The sequence below is a fragment of the Lissotriton helveticus genome, chromosome 6 (assembly GCF_964261635.1).
Source record: "Lissotriton helveticus chromosome 6, aLisHel1.1, whole genome shotgun sequence".
Classification (NCBI taxonomy): Eukaryota; Metazoa; Chordata; class Amphibia; order Caudata; family Salamandridae; genus Lissotriton; species Lissotriton helveticus.
The window spans coordinates 1,377,741,513-1,377,757,579 of NC_136067.1; the positions used below are offsets into that span (position 1 = coordinate 1,377,741,513).

The following is a 16,067-nucleotide window of genomic DNA, read 5'->3' on the forward strand; positions in this document are numbered from 1 at the left end:
CTGTTTGGACCCTACTCTGTTTCTATTTAACAAAACCTGCCTAAAGCGTCATTGCTTATTATAACCCTGCAAAAGAGTCCCGAAGTGCCCATGAGACAGCGTCTTTATTTGATCAAGCAAGCAAAGTTACTTGAACTTCCAGCCCCCCAAAAATCTGTGTTATTGACTATATCGCCGTATCATGGGCAGTTTGTAAATCTTAAATCTAAATTCCCTAACAATTGGAGCAAACTATGCTAAGATTTATCTGGAGCCCTAAGCAAGCGACCTAAAGTCGCAAAGTATGTGTTGCCTATTTCTGTTACATGATTTGTATTGGATGAACAAAAATGCATACAGTTAAAGGGTAGATATGATGGACAAAGCGCTTTTAAACTTCGAATCTCAGAATATCTTTTACTATAAACGGTATGCAAATAAAATACTTCTTTATGAATTTTGAGAAAATAGGTTCCTCCTCCTTTTTCTTAGATTACAAATTTTGTTTGAAAAAAAAATGGTCTTGCAGATTGAGAACCGCAAGTAAACTGTGAATGCGCCTTCCAGTGGTCGGCTATGTCTCTGTTCCTTATATCAAATCCAACTATTTCTAAGCTGGCCTTGCTAAGTAGATTGTTAAGCATATTCAGGTGTGTTAGGCAAAACCTTTACAAAAACTACAGAGGGACTCCAGCATGATGTGTGGATTTACAGGCCAGAAAAAAATCAGAGTTCGGCCAAATGGTCCTAAAGGCTTTATTTACTATAATTTGTACTACTTTTTTTCAAGCTACCATTTTAAATAAGGAGGTCCTGCTTTAAAGTCTGTGCACATCATATGACCTACAACAGCGCTATCTGCAAACGGAAAACACTACTTACCTCTTAACAAACACTTTAGAGTTTCTGGTGTTTAAGATTCTCAAGCATCTATTGCTTTTACTCCAGATCCATTAATGTAGATGAAACATTATGTTTGGTGGCTGTAGATAATCATGCTCTGCATACTCCTGCCATGTAGTGTTGGGCTCCGAGTTGTAAAAGTTTTTCTTCTTCGAAGAATTTTCAATTCACGAGGTAGAGTGACTCCTCCTCTCGGTGATACTGCAAATGGGCATCGACTCCTTTGTTAATTGTTTTCTCTCCACCGTCGGGTTCAGCCATGTGTGCCTCTCCTCTGTGTTCGACTACCATTCGGTACAACTTTTCGGTCCTGTGCTGTCTTCCGTGGTATCGTTCTTGCAATCACGCTTTTCCATTCCTACGCGGTTTGAATTTGTCGGTTCCGTTACCCACCTTTTGCCCCTCTGGAGCCACCCATCTCAGGCCTACTCTCCATGTGCACCATCGGCACTGAAAATATTTTCCTGATGAGACCCACACCTTTTTGATTTTTGCCCCCAGTGTAACGCAAAGTACCTGCACATGGATCAACATCTTGTGTGCAATCCCTGCCTTTCGCCCGATTATCATGGATCCGATTGTGATGCCTGCATGTCTTTCCACTCGAAAAAGACTCTCCGGGATCAGCGGGCACGTTGGCTGGAAATGTCTTGTAGCTGCGAAGACGACACATTTTTGGAGAAGAGCATGCCTCAGAGGAAGAAGAGGCCTTGTCAATCAAGGAGATTTCCTGCTCCTATGTGGAGGACGAGTTGGAGTACAACCTGCTACTTGGGCAGTGTGTGAGTACTATCGACCCTCACCTTGTCCCCCCACTTAAAAATGACTTCCAAATTGTAACCCTTTCCATTACTAGAGGTCACTGTACCGCCACTGCTATCTGGCCAGGGTCGAATCCGAAAAGACACTTCGACTGCCTCACCCTTGAGTCCCGCACCAAAATTATCTACCAAGATGAAATCCCAAGTTAGAAAAACACTGTTCCTCAGCACTCTTAATTGTCTTTTTCTCTATTCTTAATCAGTAAACGTAACCATCGAAGTATCAATATAGCCACCCACAAGAAATATCAATCTTGATAATTCATTCCAAATTATTTTTAATTTTCAATCGTAAATGCTCCACTTGACAATAAGAAATCATGTCTCAATCATTTATGTAAGTCAGTCCAGCATAGTAAGGTAAACGATATTGGACAGATGGAGGTCCTGTTCCTGAGGCCTCCTTGATGGCAAATGATGATGGCAGCCGATACTGGTTTCGTTACTACTGTAACTTGTTCAAGGCTTAAGTCCTTAAGGATTCCTGTTATCCTAAATAATGACAGCTAAACAAATTTATCATGAAAAATTCAAGGGACCCTTATGTTAAGAGGTCCCGGGATCGCAGAAAGTTGTCTGAAAGATCTACGTGAAGCAAGGTTGGTACAGGGAGGATTCCGGAAAACGTATATCCAGATTCCAATAATTATTATAAATATATATATATATATATATATATATATATATGTATATGTGTATATGTGTATATATGTATATGTGTATATATATATGTGTATATATATATATATATGTTAACCACTGTTATATGGTTGTTGTCAAACCTTAAGTTGGAAAGAAGTGTCTGTATTCGGACAAGAAAGTTATTTGGAGAGCACTATATTAGCGATTGTCAGCAAATGAGGGCCAAGATACGCCCTTGCAGTATTCAACAGTGAAGTGCACATGGACTATGATATGCCCCTAATTAACGGTGATCCCACCGTATGTCACTCCATCCGGCCCAGTACCGCAATGAAAAGTATTGACACTTTTCTTTGCGGGACCAGGCCGGACGGAGTGACATTCCTAAACAAGCACACAAACCCACAACTAGGGCTTGTTCTGCGGCAAATTGGAAAAATGGTGTTTATTATTGTCATCCTAAACAAATAAATACTCTCAAAGCTACAGTTCAGGATATTATTTATCTGCTTCATTTACAATTTAGCATATGCTTCCATTAGATTGCATCTTGCTGCCATAGCTGCCTATCTTCAAAATAGCATCTATGTCTCTTCAGGATCCAAGTCATTAAAGCATTCATGTAAGGACTTAAGCGTTATTCCCCCCGTGTTCCTCCAGCACCCTCTTAGAACTTAAAAATTGTACTTATAAGGCTCATGTGTCCTTTTTTTTTTTTTTAGCCTTTGCCTTCATGCTCTCTTCAATTTCTAACATCGAAAGTGGTATTTTTAGTTGCCATTGCCTCTCTCATGGGTGTTGTTGAGCTCTAGGTGTTAACCTTAGAAGAACTTTTCTTAGCAATACTTAAAGACAAACTGGTTCTTCTTGTTGATCTTAAATTCCTACCTAAAGTAGTCTCCACTTTCACCTAAATCAATCTATTGAGCTTCCAGTTTTTTCCCTAACCCTGATTCTGTTGCAGAAAGAGTTCTTCATACGTTGGATGTAAAAAGAGCGCTCATGTTCTACATAGATAGAACTAAAACTTTCATATGAACAAAACCACTCTTTGTTGGCTTTTCTCCACCTCATCAAGGCAACCCTATGTTACAAATTGGGTATAGCTAGGTGGATAGTTAAATGCATTCAAACTTGTTACATTAAAGCAAAAAGACCTTTACTTGTAACTCCTAGAGCACATTCCACTCTGAAAAAAGGAGCAACTATGGCCTTTTTAGGAAATGTTCAGGTAGCTGATATTTGTAAAGCAGCTACATGGTCTACACCACACACATTTACTAAACACTACTGTGTGAATGTTTTAGTACGCCAACAAGCCAGCGTAGGTGAGGCAGTCCTATGTACTCTTTTTCAAACTACTGCAACTCCCACATGCTAGCCACCACTTCTGAGGTGGGACTGCTTTACAGTCTATGCAGAGCATGTGTATTTACAGCCACACATGCCATTGAACGGATTATGTTATTTACCCTGTAAGCATCTGTTCATGGCATGTAGTGCTGTAGATTCACTTGTGCCCTCCCTCCTCCCCGGATCTTTGTGGCCTTTGAAGTTATGTTTTCACACATCTCTGCATTATATTCTCATATTAGTATGGACATCTCTATTTTTTACACATTCATTACACTCCTTGCTCACCCTCCTGCGGGCAAACAATGTAACAAAGCAGTCGATGCCCATGCGCAGTAGAAAAACAACTTGTATAACACCAAACTCAACACTAAATGACAGGAGTATGCAGAGCATGTGAATCTACAGTACTACATCTCACAAACAGATGCTTACAGAGTAAGGGACGTTATCCTTATGTATTTCATATTTATGTTTCGCACACTTGCACATACACATTTCAGTATGGGGTGGGGGCGGGGGATTGAGAAATGATCCAAGATTGAGTCAGTCTCATGGTGCCTTCTAGGTTTCAGGGTATGTAATCAGGAGTGACTCGATGTTTGCAAAAAACCCAAAACAAAGACTTCAATAAAAACAAAAGTGTAATATTTCAAAACTAACAGTACATGGCAGGTGAGTGCCAGCATGTGAAACGACAACACTGTAAGCCGTATACAGATTATTGCAGGTAAGTAATGTTTTCTTTCTTCTGTTGTTTGAATAAGTTAAACTACAATTTTGTTCTTTAAGCTTAAAACGTTGGAAACCACTCCTAATATTTTGTTGCTATTGTGTTAGGCTTCTGTACGAAAAGGTGTGCTTCCGAGAATGCTTGAAGACATTTTGAAAACTCGAATTATGGTGAAACAGTCAATGAAAAGCTACAAACACGACAAAGGAATCACACGAATGCTTGATGCACGTCAACTTGGTCTCAAATTGATTGCAAATGTTACTTTTGGCTACACTGCTGCTAACTTTTCAGGAAGAATGCCTTGTATGGAGGTACGTTGTGAAATAGAACTACCCAGTATCACTTAATTAAGTCGTATATTGTTTATAGCTTGTTCATACTTTTACTGTTAGTATATAGAATACTTTAAAGTTGCTGTTGTCAGAATTCAAAGCTGTTTGGAAGTTTTTGCTAAGGTATATTTTAAATAATTACAAAATCTGCATTATATCCCGTTTTTGCTTTTATTCTTTTGCATGTTAATAATAATATAGTTTATGAAAGCTAACGTTTGTAACTTGTGCATCACAAGCACTGCACACTCCTGCCATTTGGTGTTGGGCTACTACATTTGCAGGTTGTTTTTCTTCGAAGAAGTTTACAGTCTTGAGATATTCTGTGACTCCTCCCTCAAGTCCACAATGCACCGGACAAATACCCCACCTCACATCGTTTTCGTCGCCATCATGATTGGACATTCATCTTAAGCTCTGGCTCAGTATAGCAACAATTGTTGTCCGTTCAAAGCCAATTAAGGGATTTTCCTGCTACACCACTGAGAGACTCCTTTCTTTCAGTGCTTCAAATTTGACCGCTCCAGTTGGGTTCAGAAACCAGGCCATAGAATGATGCCTCTAGTGGGAGTGGGTTATTGCGAATATTTTATTCCAGTTCTGTGCCACAGAGTAGTGATATACCAATAATCCCCCTCGTCACTCAACACCTTCAGAAGATTGACAGGTTATAGGGGTAGTAGTGGTGGGGAGAGGGTTATTCCTTCCAAAATGGGAGGAAATAAGCTCAGGCAAGTGGGTCCTTTCCATTATACAGCAAAGATACTGCTTGGAGTTCCACTCCACCAACGTTTCCACCACAATATTATTTAATCAATCAGTAACTGCTTCAAGAGGAAGTACCAACTCCTCTCAGCAAAAGAACCATGGAACTAATTGCCACACATCAGCAGGACCAAGGAGTATGCTTGTACTTTCTCCTTTCAAAGGATTGTACCGTTGTGGCTTATGCTCCGCCATAAGCCATTAACCGTTAGATCCTGTCTAGCATGTCGAAATGATAACTCTAGAGGATGTCATCCCCACTGCAGTGCACAGGGTGCAACTTGGCGTTTCTCTGCCTTAAGAATATCTAGTCTGACATCACCATCCTTCTGAGACATCTTTTCTACCTCAGATTTGAGGTCAGTGGATAACACTACTAAATCAAAGTTATACATTTCAGGGTTACAAGGACCTCAAGGGTATTTACAAAGTGCCCAGTGTTGGTCGCACCACAACTGTCGCAGCACCTTTCATGTATTTCCATTTCTGGGCAATTGGTTGATAATGAGCACCAGCAGTCCACTGTCCCTAGCACACTCAACCAACCACGTCACTCCTGCACAAGCTAGGCCTTAGTCTACACCAAATTGTAAAGTTTCTGCTGTAGTAAATCCAGCCCTTCTTGTGAGCAGTATCTATCAGAGGCAACGCCTATCCCAATCAAAAGAGAGTGATGGCATTCCAAGAGTTGCTAAATGTTTTGTAAACATCACATCCTCGGATTGTGAAGAACGATGAAAAAACTGTTGGCAGTGAAGTCCTCTGGCATATCCGTAATGCTGCACATTCAGCTGTCCATGCACCCACTTCAGGAAATTTGCTCCAGGCTCTCCACACAGCAGTGAGGCAATGGGAAGATCTAGTGTTGGAGTTTAGCTCAATCTCAATTGGTGGAACAAAAACTTTTTACTAGATAGACAATTTAGGGCCCACTGTGGCAGGTGCCCTTTACCACTGATGCCTCACTTATTGGATGGGAGCACACTTGATAACATGACTGGTCAGAGTGCCTTAATGAGAGAACAGAAAGTGTAACATCAACTTTCTAGAGCTGACAGCTGTCCAATTGTCTCTCAGTGCGTTTTAAATAGTCACTCCAAAAAAAAAGTTTAACTGAGGACAGACAGCATGGCCACAATGTATTACATTCATAAAGAATGCAGGACTTGTCCTAATATCAGCATTGGCCCCTAGCATTGAACCACTTGCAATCTGAATCAGCTCTTAGCAGAGAATGTACTAGGGGTGGACAATGACATTGTGGACCAGCTAAGCAGGACACGTCAGCAAGCATACAAGTGGTATGTTTGTCACTGCCGAAAACACAAAATGTCTAAGCTATACCCACAGGTAACCACAGTCCATGAGCACTGCACTGTGAATGTATTGGTCAGGGATATTTACTTACCCGTTTCCTCCACTGCCTCTGGTGCCCTATGTAGTTAGGTAGCTCAGACACTCGGATATTCAAACTTGGTAGGTGGTTCAAGTCAGGCAAACTGTACTTCATTTCAAACATTTGCTACATCTGCTTGCGAGCCATTGATTTATTGGGAGTGCACTGCTTTATAGTCTGTGAAGAGCATGTGATCTATAGCAGCATCAGCTAAAACTAGAAATTGTTACTTACCTTACGTAACGGTACGTTACGGAACTATCAGTTTGTAACTTGTAGTGCTGTGGATATACATAAGCTCTCCCGTCTCCCCGGGTACCAGCTTAAGCTCTACATTTTCACTCTCAGTATATATTCATTCACAATGTATCTGCATACAGTTACTGTCCTGCTTCATGTTACTCCACTTAACTACTCTCACTCTTTGGAGGGGAAAAACACAATCTGATCTGGAGTCTCTGTCCCGGTGCAGTGTGCTCACAAGAGGTCTTGAAACAGACTTCCTAAAAACCACTTGCAAACATGTGCGCCCTACACTAGATGGCAGGAGTGTGCAGAGCATATGTTTTTACAGCACTACAAGGTAAACAATAGTTACAGAATAAATAGAATTTTCCTTATGATAGTCAAGACGACTGTGAATATGAAGATATACTCAAAGTATCAGTCAATCTGAAAGAGACAATTAGTTATGGATTCCTCACCTTAGAATGAACCCCAGGCTTCAGACTGGATCTGGAGAATTGTTTCTTCAGCAGAACCCCTGCACGTTGATATGTGGCATTGGTCGACTCCCCGTTCATCGTTGGCGTCGTGGTCGTCGGAATGATGTTGCGGTATCTACTTAGACGCCCCCCTCGTGCGCTGACAATAGTTCTTTCTTTTGCCGTGCCAGCCAGCGCAGATCCGGAGAGAGCGGTAGCTCAAGTCACTTTTTGACTCTGTTTTTGCGACTTTTGTCACGTCAGACCGGCTTCAAGGCTTGCGACTCTTGTTGCAAATTGATGTTGGTCACGGACCCGGACCTCGTGTGCCTTTTGGTGCTTGGAGCGCAACCACAACCCGAAGTCGTGCTCTGACTGCCGGGCCAAGCACCCACAGTGTTTGCGGGAGTGGTCCTGAAAGCTTCTCGAGGCCCGGCAGTCCGCTCCATGCCGTACGAGGTCCCAGTCGAAAGGTAGGTCACGGGACCTATCGCGGAGCTACCACCACCACTCATCATCAAAGTCTTCATCTTCGGGTAAGTCAAAGCACAAGAAGAAGGCTCTACGTGTTCTCCCCGTCTGTTGGCCGACGCGACGCAGGGAGCGGTAGGTAGTCATCCGGCCCCGCCCGCGAGCCTATTGGGTCGAATCCGTCTTTCCCTCCCTTTCCAGGAGACGGAGCAACCCCTGCCCAGCTTCGCAGCTTTTACGAAGCCTTACATTCCATCTTTGTGCAGCCTGAGTCTGCTGGCACGCCCTTGGGCCCCGCTGACTCGGCTGGGGACTCTAGGCCTTCAATGCCGGCGGCTTCGGCACCACAGGGCCCCCAAGGATCCATGCCTGGATCTGGATCGGCGCCGGTCGATATTGTGACACCTCCGCCGGTTGTGTCCCCAGCCGATGACCCCAGCCTCCCCCTTGATGTAGATGCTGAGCCAGACCAAAGTCGGGACCGGGGCCTTCCGGTACTTTTGAACCATTGTCCTCCTCTGGAGCTCCCTATCGCCCTGAGTGGCAACCAGAGACGGTGAGGAGGACTGGGAGGGGTCTGTGGACCCTCTAGCAGACCAGTTGGAAGAACCGGACTGGAGAGAGGAGTTGGGTGAGGCCAGTGGTCTGGACACCACTTGAGACCTTGGCATGCTTTCTCCCCCTACCGTGGCTAAGGAGGAGGGTGCATCTTACGCAGTGGTGCTGCGTAGGGTGGCAGAGGCCTTAAACCTCAAGCTTCCTACGGTGGTGATCAGGACTAAACTCCTGACCGAGGTGCTTCAGCCTGTACCAGCGCACAGCCACTGTTGCCACCAGTCTGCGGGGAGCAGGAGTGCTCACAAACTCGCCATGACCTCCACGTCGGCCACGAGGCTATTAACCACCAGCTTTCCCGCACCGCCTGGGAGCAGGAACTACAGCTCCCATGAACCTGCTTCGTGCCAGGAGGCGCTCTTAAGCCGCCGAGGACTCCTGCAGCGTGGGGCGCGCGCGGACTTGCCCAGGGCGGGCCCATCTGGGCCTGGAGGAGGCTGGCCTGGGCCACCCCTCTGACTCCTGGATGATTGGAACTCTTGCTCAGGTGATAATATAGCAGTGATATCTGTTTATAGATGGTTATTGTATTTTCCTATCTTATGTTATGGGGTAGTTGGAGTACCTGAAGTGCATAAGTACATTGATGATAGGACGTTGACACAACCTTATCCAGGTCTTAGTGATTTGTCTTAGGTGCATTATTGTAATCTGAAATCGTCTGTTACAGACCCCCTGGAACAGCCAGCTCGCCCCAAATGCATGTGCTGACTGATGTCCTCAGTAATATAGCTCTTGCGCACTCCAGATTGCTCATTGTAGGGGGCTTCAACCTATGGCCAAACTGGAGTTTAGATACAGGCTATAATTTCCTTGCCCAATCCTGTGAAAGTCTAGGCCTATCACAAGGGGTAATAGAGCCGACACACATAGGAGGGCACACACTTGACCTAGTCTTTAGCGAGGAAGGGGTTACCGGACATGTGAAGGTGCTCCCAATGGACTGGACTGATCACCATATGGCTAGCTTCTCGACATTTCTCTCCAGAAGAAGAGCACCAACCAATAGGGAAGTTGGGAGTTTCCTAAGCAGGAATTGGAAGGGAATATGAGAAAGAGCAACGTGCTCCCCAACGTTTGCACTCAGAGGTTTTCGATACTTCCAGGTCAGTGGAGGAGCACTATGTAGATTACTGTACTCAAATTACTGCAACAGTTAATCAAATTGCACCGCTTAAAGACCGTAAGAAAAGCAGTAGACCCTCTGCCAGGTGGTTTAATGAAAAACTGAAAACCCTGAAAAGGAAGTGCAAACAGGCAGAAAGAAAATGGAGGAAGTTTTATGCAGACCAGGATAAGACTGCATGGAAACGGGCCATTTCTTTCTATAAAAAAGAAATCTTAATCACCAAAGCGGATTACTTCGCAGAGACCATTATGAACTATTCAAATAAATCTAAAATTATCTTTAAAATAGTCAAGGACATTATTAAACTGAAGTGCTTACAAAATAAGACTCAGTTAACTCAAGAACTCTGTGACAGTTTAGCAAGTTTCTTTGAAGAAACAATTAGCACTATCATTAATGGACTTAAATCTAACTCGCCAGTAGGGGAGAGAAGAAATGACTAGTGAAGAAGCTGCTCGGTCCAATTTGTAAGAAAGGTACTCTGTGTAGATAAACCAACAGAGGAATGGACTGCCATTTTGAGCTTCCTTTGGAGGAGGAATTCGGCAGGATTGCATTGAGTATCTCCTCCGGCTCCCCACTGGATCCCCTCCCACATACAATTTAGACGGAATCTGCCTCAGAACTCTTTCCTAGGCTTCGGTTGATTTGTAATCAATCTTTACTTAGTTGGACTGTACCATCTGATTGGAAACAGGCCATGATTAAGCCACTTCTGAAGAAGGCCACTCTTGACCCCACCAGTCCGGGTAGTTATCGGCCAATCTCCCTCCTACCTTACCCAGTGAAGATCCTTGAAGGACTGGTCAGCAAATCTCTGTCACAATTCCTTGAACTTAACAAGTTGGCGGACGTACAATTTGGCTTCCGCCCGGAGCACGGAACAGAGACTGCATTGGTGACCGTGATGGATGATCTTCGTCAATTGGCAGACAGGGGACAATCGGCGATTCTTATCTTGCTCAACCTGTCTGCCGCATTTGACACGGTTAACCATGCATTTTGCTGACCTGTCTAGAGGAGGTAGGAATAGTGAACACTGCCCTGGACTGTTTTCGATCTTATCTTTCTGGCAGATGCCAGGCAGTGGCTCTTCCTTCATTTCAATCTGCCTTTTTCAATATCCGGCATGGTGTTCCTCAAGAGTCTGCCATCAGCCCAATTTTGTTTAATGTCTATTTAAGCCCCTTGATTAACATAATTCGGGCCCACAACGTAAAACTGGTAAGCTATGCCGATGACACCCAGATTATCCTGTCCTTAGATGGAACTCAAGCAAACGCCTTGGAGGATTTTCACGCCTGCATGCATGACACTGCACAGTGGCTTCGTAACAACTCCCTACAATTTAATTTAGATATAACCGAAATCCTATACTGTACAGTCGGGAGGATTCCTCTGCCCCTCCCTCAAAATATTTGGCCCTTTACAACTTCCTCTCCCCCGGTTCCAACTAAAACAGCACGCAATTTAGGAGTTATGTTCTGTGCCAATTTGTCACTGGAGACGCAAGTGAACAAAATGGTGGGATGCTGTTTTGGTTTGATCGGAGCACTGAGAAAGATCCTGCCGTTACTTCCAAACTCGGCCAGATCCCCAATATTGCAAGGCGTTATTCTAAGCAGACTCGATCACTGCAACGCCCTACTGCTGGAGTCACCTAAATATCTGAGTCAGCGAGTTCCAAATATGGCAGCCAAATTAGTTCTGTCCAGACCACGAGATTCTTCTGCTTCACTGTGTTTAGCTATGTTACACTGGCTACCAGTGCTGCAAAGAATACATTTTAAGTCCCTATGTATAACATTCAGGGCCCTGCATGGACTTGGCCCTAGGCCCCTACAAAAGAAACTGGTCTCGTATACTCACACTCGGAGCCTTTGTTCCTCATCCGCCTGTATGGCGAAAGTCTCCAAGTTCAACAAGGTTAGAATGGGAGGGAGGGCTTTCAGTATTGCTACCCACAAAACTATGGAATGAATTACCACTTGACATTAGACATTGCAACACTCTGACTCTGTTCAGAAAAAGGATTAAAACATGGTTGTTTCCTGGAAACTGATCATTTCTGTCTGTCTGTCAATGCGAGTCTACTTTCTCAGTTTATGATGGTTTGCGTCAAGTTCTACAGCGCCAGGGTACCCGTAGGGTGTTTGTTGCGCTTTAGAAATGCCATATACAATACAATACAAATCGCAGGGGCTAGAATGGGGATGAGGAAATCCTGTGAAGGAGATATGGGTGATGCGCAAAAAAGGAAGGTGAAAAAGGAAAAAAGGAAAGGCCCTGGACATAATGACTCTGAGGCTGGTGTTATGGATAGGATAGATAGTTTATTATCCGACTGTAAGGGCCTTCCTGATTCTCCAAACCCTGACACGACATCTAGGGATAGTACGCAACAGATCCCGAGTAGCAAACCATGCAAAGGGCGCGTACCCGATATGTTTAAAAAGTCAGCCAAAAAGACACCTTCACCTCATCCCCTGAGTGTATCCAAGACAAATAATGCAGTAGAGGGTCTCTCCCAGTCCCAACAAGATACTCTAGAAGCCCTTGCCATCTTTCCCTGCAGTAATAGATTTTCTACCCTGGTAGACCAGCCTGAGTCACCAGCAGTCTCCCCCCATAATGGGATTCAGGGACATATCATGGGCATGGAAAGTACAGAGAGTAGTACACCCTATAATACCAGGGGTTAGGTTGAACTAGGTGTAGTTAGTAAGGATACTACAGTGCCCGATTTCAGCGCCACACAACCTGGCAGGCCCACAGAAGATCCTTCCCAAAGATCAGTATCCAGTCAGCTAGTAGCCCTGATGAACGAAATTAGAGCTTTTATAGTGTCTGTGTGCAAACTTAGTGACTCCCTAAGCAAGGTGCGCCTAGCTGTGGAGCTGGCCAAATCCTCAATGGGAACATACTCCAGTCATAGCCCCCTCACACAATTGGATACGGGTGCTAGCAATCACCTAATGCTGCAAATCAAAACCCAGACACCACCAAGTTTAAGGGCTAGTGGGCTTATTAGGCCATCAATTATGGATACCACTAGTAAGAATCACATGCAACCTGCTACAGAAGGTAATTTGTTGCTCACCCCCAGGCCGCCATTGTCCCCCTGTTAAGGCCTTCACCTCCCCCTTCAGTCCCCATTTTAATAGATGTGATTGACAGAGAGTGGCAGGAAAAGCAAGTAGCATGCCAGGCACAAAAAATACAGTTTATATGATTAATGTCCCCAAGCATTCTGGAGAATTGTCTAGAGAAGATGAGGGCTCTCTTATGAAAAAGATCACCCAGTTGATTCGCCATGGTAGGGGCTGTTGGTCCCTAATAAGGGATCACATCATCCCAGCTAAAAGATACACGTGCCCCAATGCTACATTAGACTATATTTCCCTGACACTTTCTCACCTTCACTTGGTGGAAATTTTGACATCTGCACGCACCACCTTACCCGCTCCAACATCAGACTAAAATATAACCCCCCTGAGCTGGACCCACACCCCAGCACATCACTGCTTAGGGAGGTAGATTGAAGGTTATCTCCATTCGCTGGTGATCCTATGGAAAACATAACACTGCCATATTCCAGCGAGTGTGAAGTTTCTGAGGTATCAAATCTGTCATCTACTACATTAAGAAATATATCTATTACTCCTCCATCGCTAGTAGGAAAGAGTGATAGTGGAGCAAAACCAACCAACAGGTGTAACGGGCATATTTTTGTATGGTTCTACCTCATCCAGGATAGCTGTAATATCATGGAACATCGCAGGGTTGGGGACTAAGGTTATGTCTCCTGATTGGCATACCTTTATTGAGCATTATGACATCTGCCTCTTTCAGGAAACATGGTTGGTGGACCCCCCCCCCCATTGTGTAGGTTATTTGAACTACCACATTCCAGCGATCAAGGGGGGAAAAGGTTGACCTTCAGTGGGTCTAACTACCTGGGTTCGCCAAGAGACCCAGAGCATTGACATCCTTGCAATACGGCTGAAGATAGGTCCGCAATGTAGTATTGATATTTATAACGTCTATGCAAGGGGCCTAAGTGGGGGGAAGAAGTCAGAAGTTTTAGCGGCTCTCGAAGATCTTCTTGGCACGCATTCCTGGGATTCCCTAGTGTTAGTAGCTGGCGATTTCAACTCGACCTTCGAGCCCCTTGGCAATGAGGACTGTGACCTTGCAGGAGAGGAAGACGCTCAGTGAGGCATGCCAAACTGAAATTAGCGCCCATAAAAAAATGGTCGGATGTAGCCATCCAAATGAAAGCGATCTGCCTTGAAAAAGGGCTACGGGCTGCAAATGGGAGAACTGTCTCTGCCATGCATGGAGCAAGCACATTTAATAACGGCCATAGTGCAAGCCGCACAGACAATCTATTAATCAATCTAAAGCTATGGCATGCCCTAGGGAATATGATTGTGAGGGATCGCCTAGAGAGCGATCACAACCTCTTATGTTCAACTCTAGATTTACAAGCACAGAGAGCATCTATTCAGCCGGCCCACAAACTAATCACCCTTGATCTGATCCCTACTAATGACATGTGGCGACAAAAATGGGCAAAGCTAGTAGAGAACCCTGATTTTCTAGCCATTATCACTAAGGATATTGACCTCATTATAGCTGACCTAGAGGCCTGCTCTGAAAACCCTGAGTTCCCTGAGGTTATTACTGCCACTCACAATAAATCTTTTGCTCATTTAAGATCCTACTTCTTCAAACAGCATAGCGCTAAGAGTACCCAAAGAAAGAAATCAAGTCTATGGTTTAACGAGGATTGTAGGACGACACGTAGAACTCTGGGTGACGCACTTAAAGCAGGGGCACCAGGCAAATGCGAACCTTCCCCAGTTAGCTGCCGCAGAAAACAGGTTTTTACGTAGGATCACTAGTCACCCGCAAAGTACCCCAGTGTGCCCAATGCTGTACGAGTTAGGCAGAAAAGCACTGGCTGATATTGCCAGACTTCGTCCCATATTATACTGGTGAAGAATTTGGTGCACTGGCATTCTACCCTGCCGACCTCAACGATCTAATCCAGGCAGATTGCTATCATAAAATTAGATGGTTACGGGAGGTTAGAGCCTCGCTAGTCCGTGTTGGCATGGCCACCTTGTGGGAAAATCCTTCGAACGTATCATTCCCTCCAAAGGTGTTCCTGAAAGAAAAATACTGGGAATCAGTGCTTTTTAACATTCACAGAAACAGTGACACATCTTCTCTAACGGTAGGATGTTTGGAAGTCAAATTCCGGCCAAATCTAGAGCAGTATTGGGGATCTAATAACTAAAACGCATGATCGGAAGCTGTACTTCCAACTTATGGTGGGTACACTGCCAATAAGATATTATACAGCAAAATCGAGCCCAACTGACAACAGCAAGTGTCCCTTGTGTCTGGACCAGCTGGACACACAGCCATCTATTGTTTGTTTGTTCAGCATATGCCACCCCCATCGAGTGTGGCTCAAACCAATTTGTAGGTCATTGTGCACTAGAAGGTGTGGTGTGCGCACAGATACATCACCGTCAATTGCTATTACAATTGCTAAATTCTTAGCTGGTTGTGGGTTATTAGATCACTCCCAGCAAACTCCCAGCAAACTGAAGAATGTTTAGTGTCATCTTGGCTACTGTATATACGAAGTTGGATATTGTTTTAATTTGTAATGAACCAAAGCCTGATACTTCGCAAATGTGCAAGGCTCCTGGAAAAAACACATGTAACATTGTTCTTATTCAATCTCATGTACTGTAACAGCCTTATTTTTTTTATCTGCTTCAGTCTTTTAATTCATATGAATTATGTTGTTCATTGCTGCGACAGTCCATAGGTATATTTAATAATGTTTTAAACTTTGTATATTTATTGTGTAGTGTGTTATGAAATATTTTTATTCTAGGTATTGTGCTTTTATGACGTAACTGTCAAATAAAGCTTTTTAGATTGGATTGGCTTCAGCCGGCAGCAGCCTCTTCGGAGCCCCTGCTACCGTTCAGTCAAGGACAGCCTTTTGGGCATCTGGTCCAAGCCCAGCACTCTTGTGGATAGGATGATTGCCCGACGCCACCGCCTGGCCCCAGGCGACCCCATTTTCCTCTCCGAACACCCAATCCCTGAGAGCTTGGTGGTCCAAGCCTCGACTTCCAACAGCGCATACCCTAACGCACCACCTGATAAGGAATCCAAAAAACTGGACCACCTTG

General features: G+C 44.3%; 1 protein-coding gene across 2 annotated transcripts in view; it reads left to right on the forward strand.

Annotated features, from left to right (window-relative positions):
- Positions 1 to 16,067, forward strand: part of REV3L (REV3 like, DNA directed polymerase zeta catalytic subunit) — a 954,247-nt gene that overhangs the window by 786,133 nt on the left and 152,047 nt on the right. For both annotated transcript variants that reach the window (XM_078649145.1, XM_078649144.1), the window contains exon 25: positions 4,539 to 4,745. In XM_078649145.1, the coding sequence (XP_078505271.1) occupies positions 4,539 to 4,745 (207 nt within the window). The remainder of the gene's footprint in view (positions 1 to 4,538; positions 4,746 to 16,067) is intronic.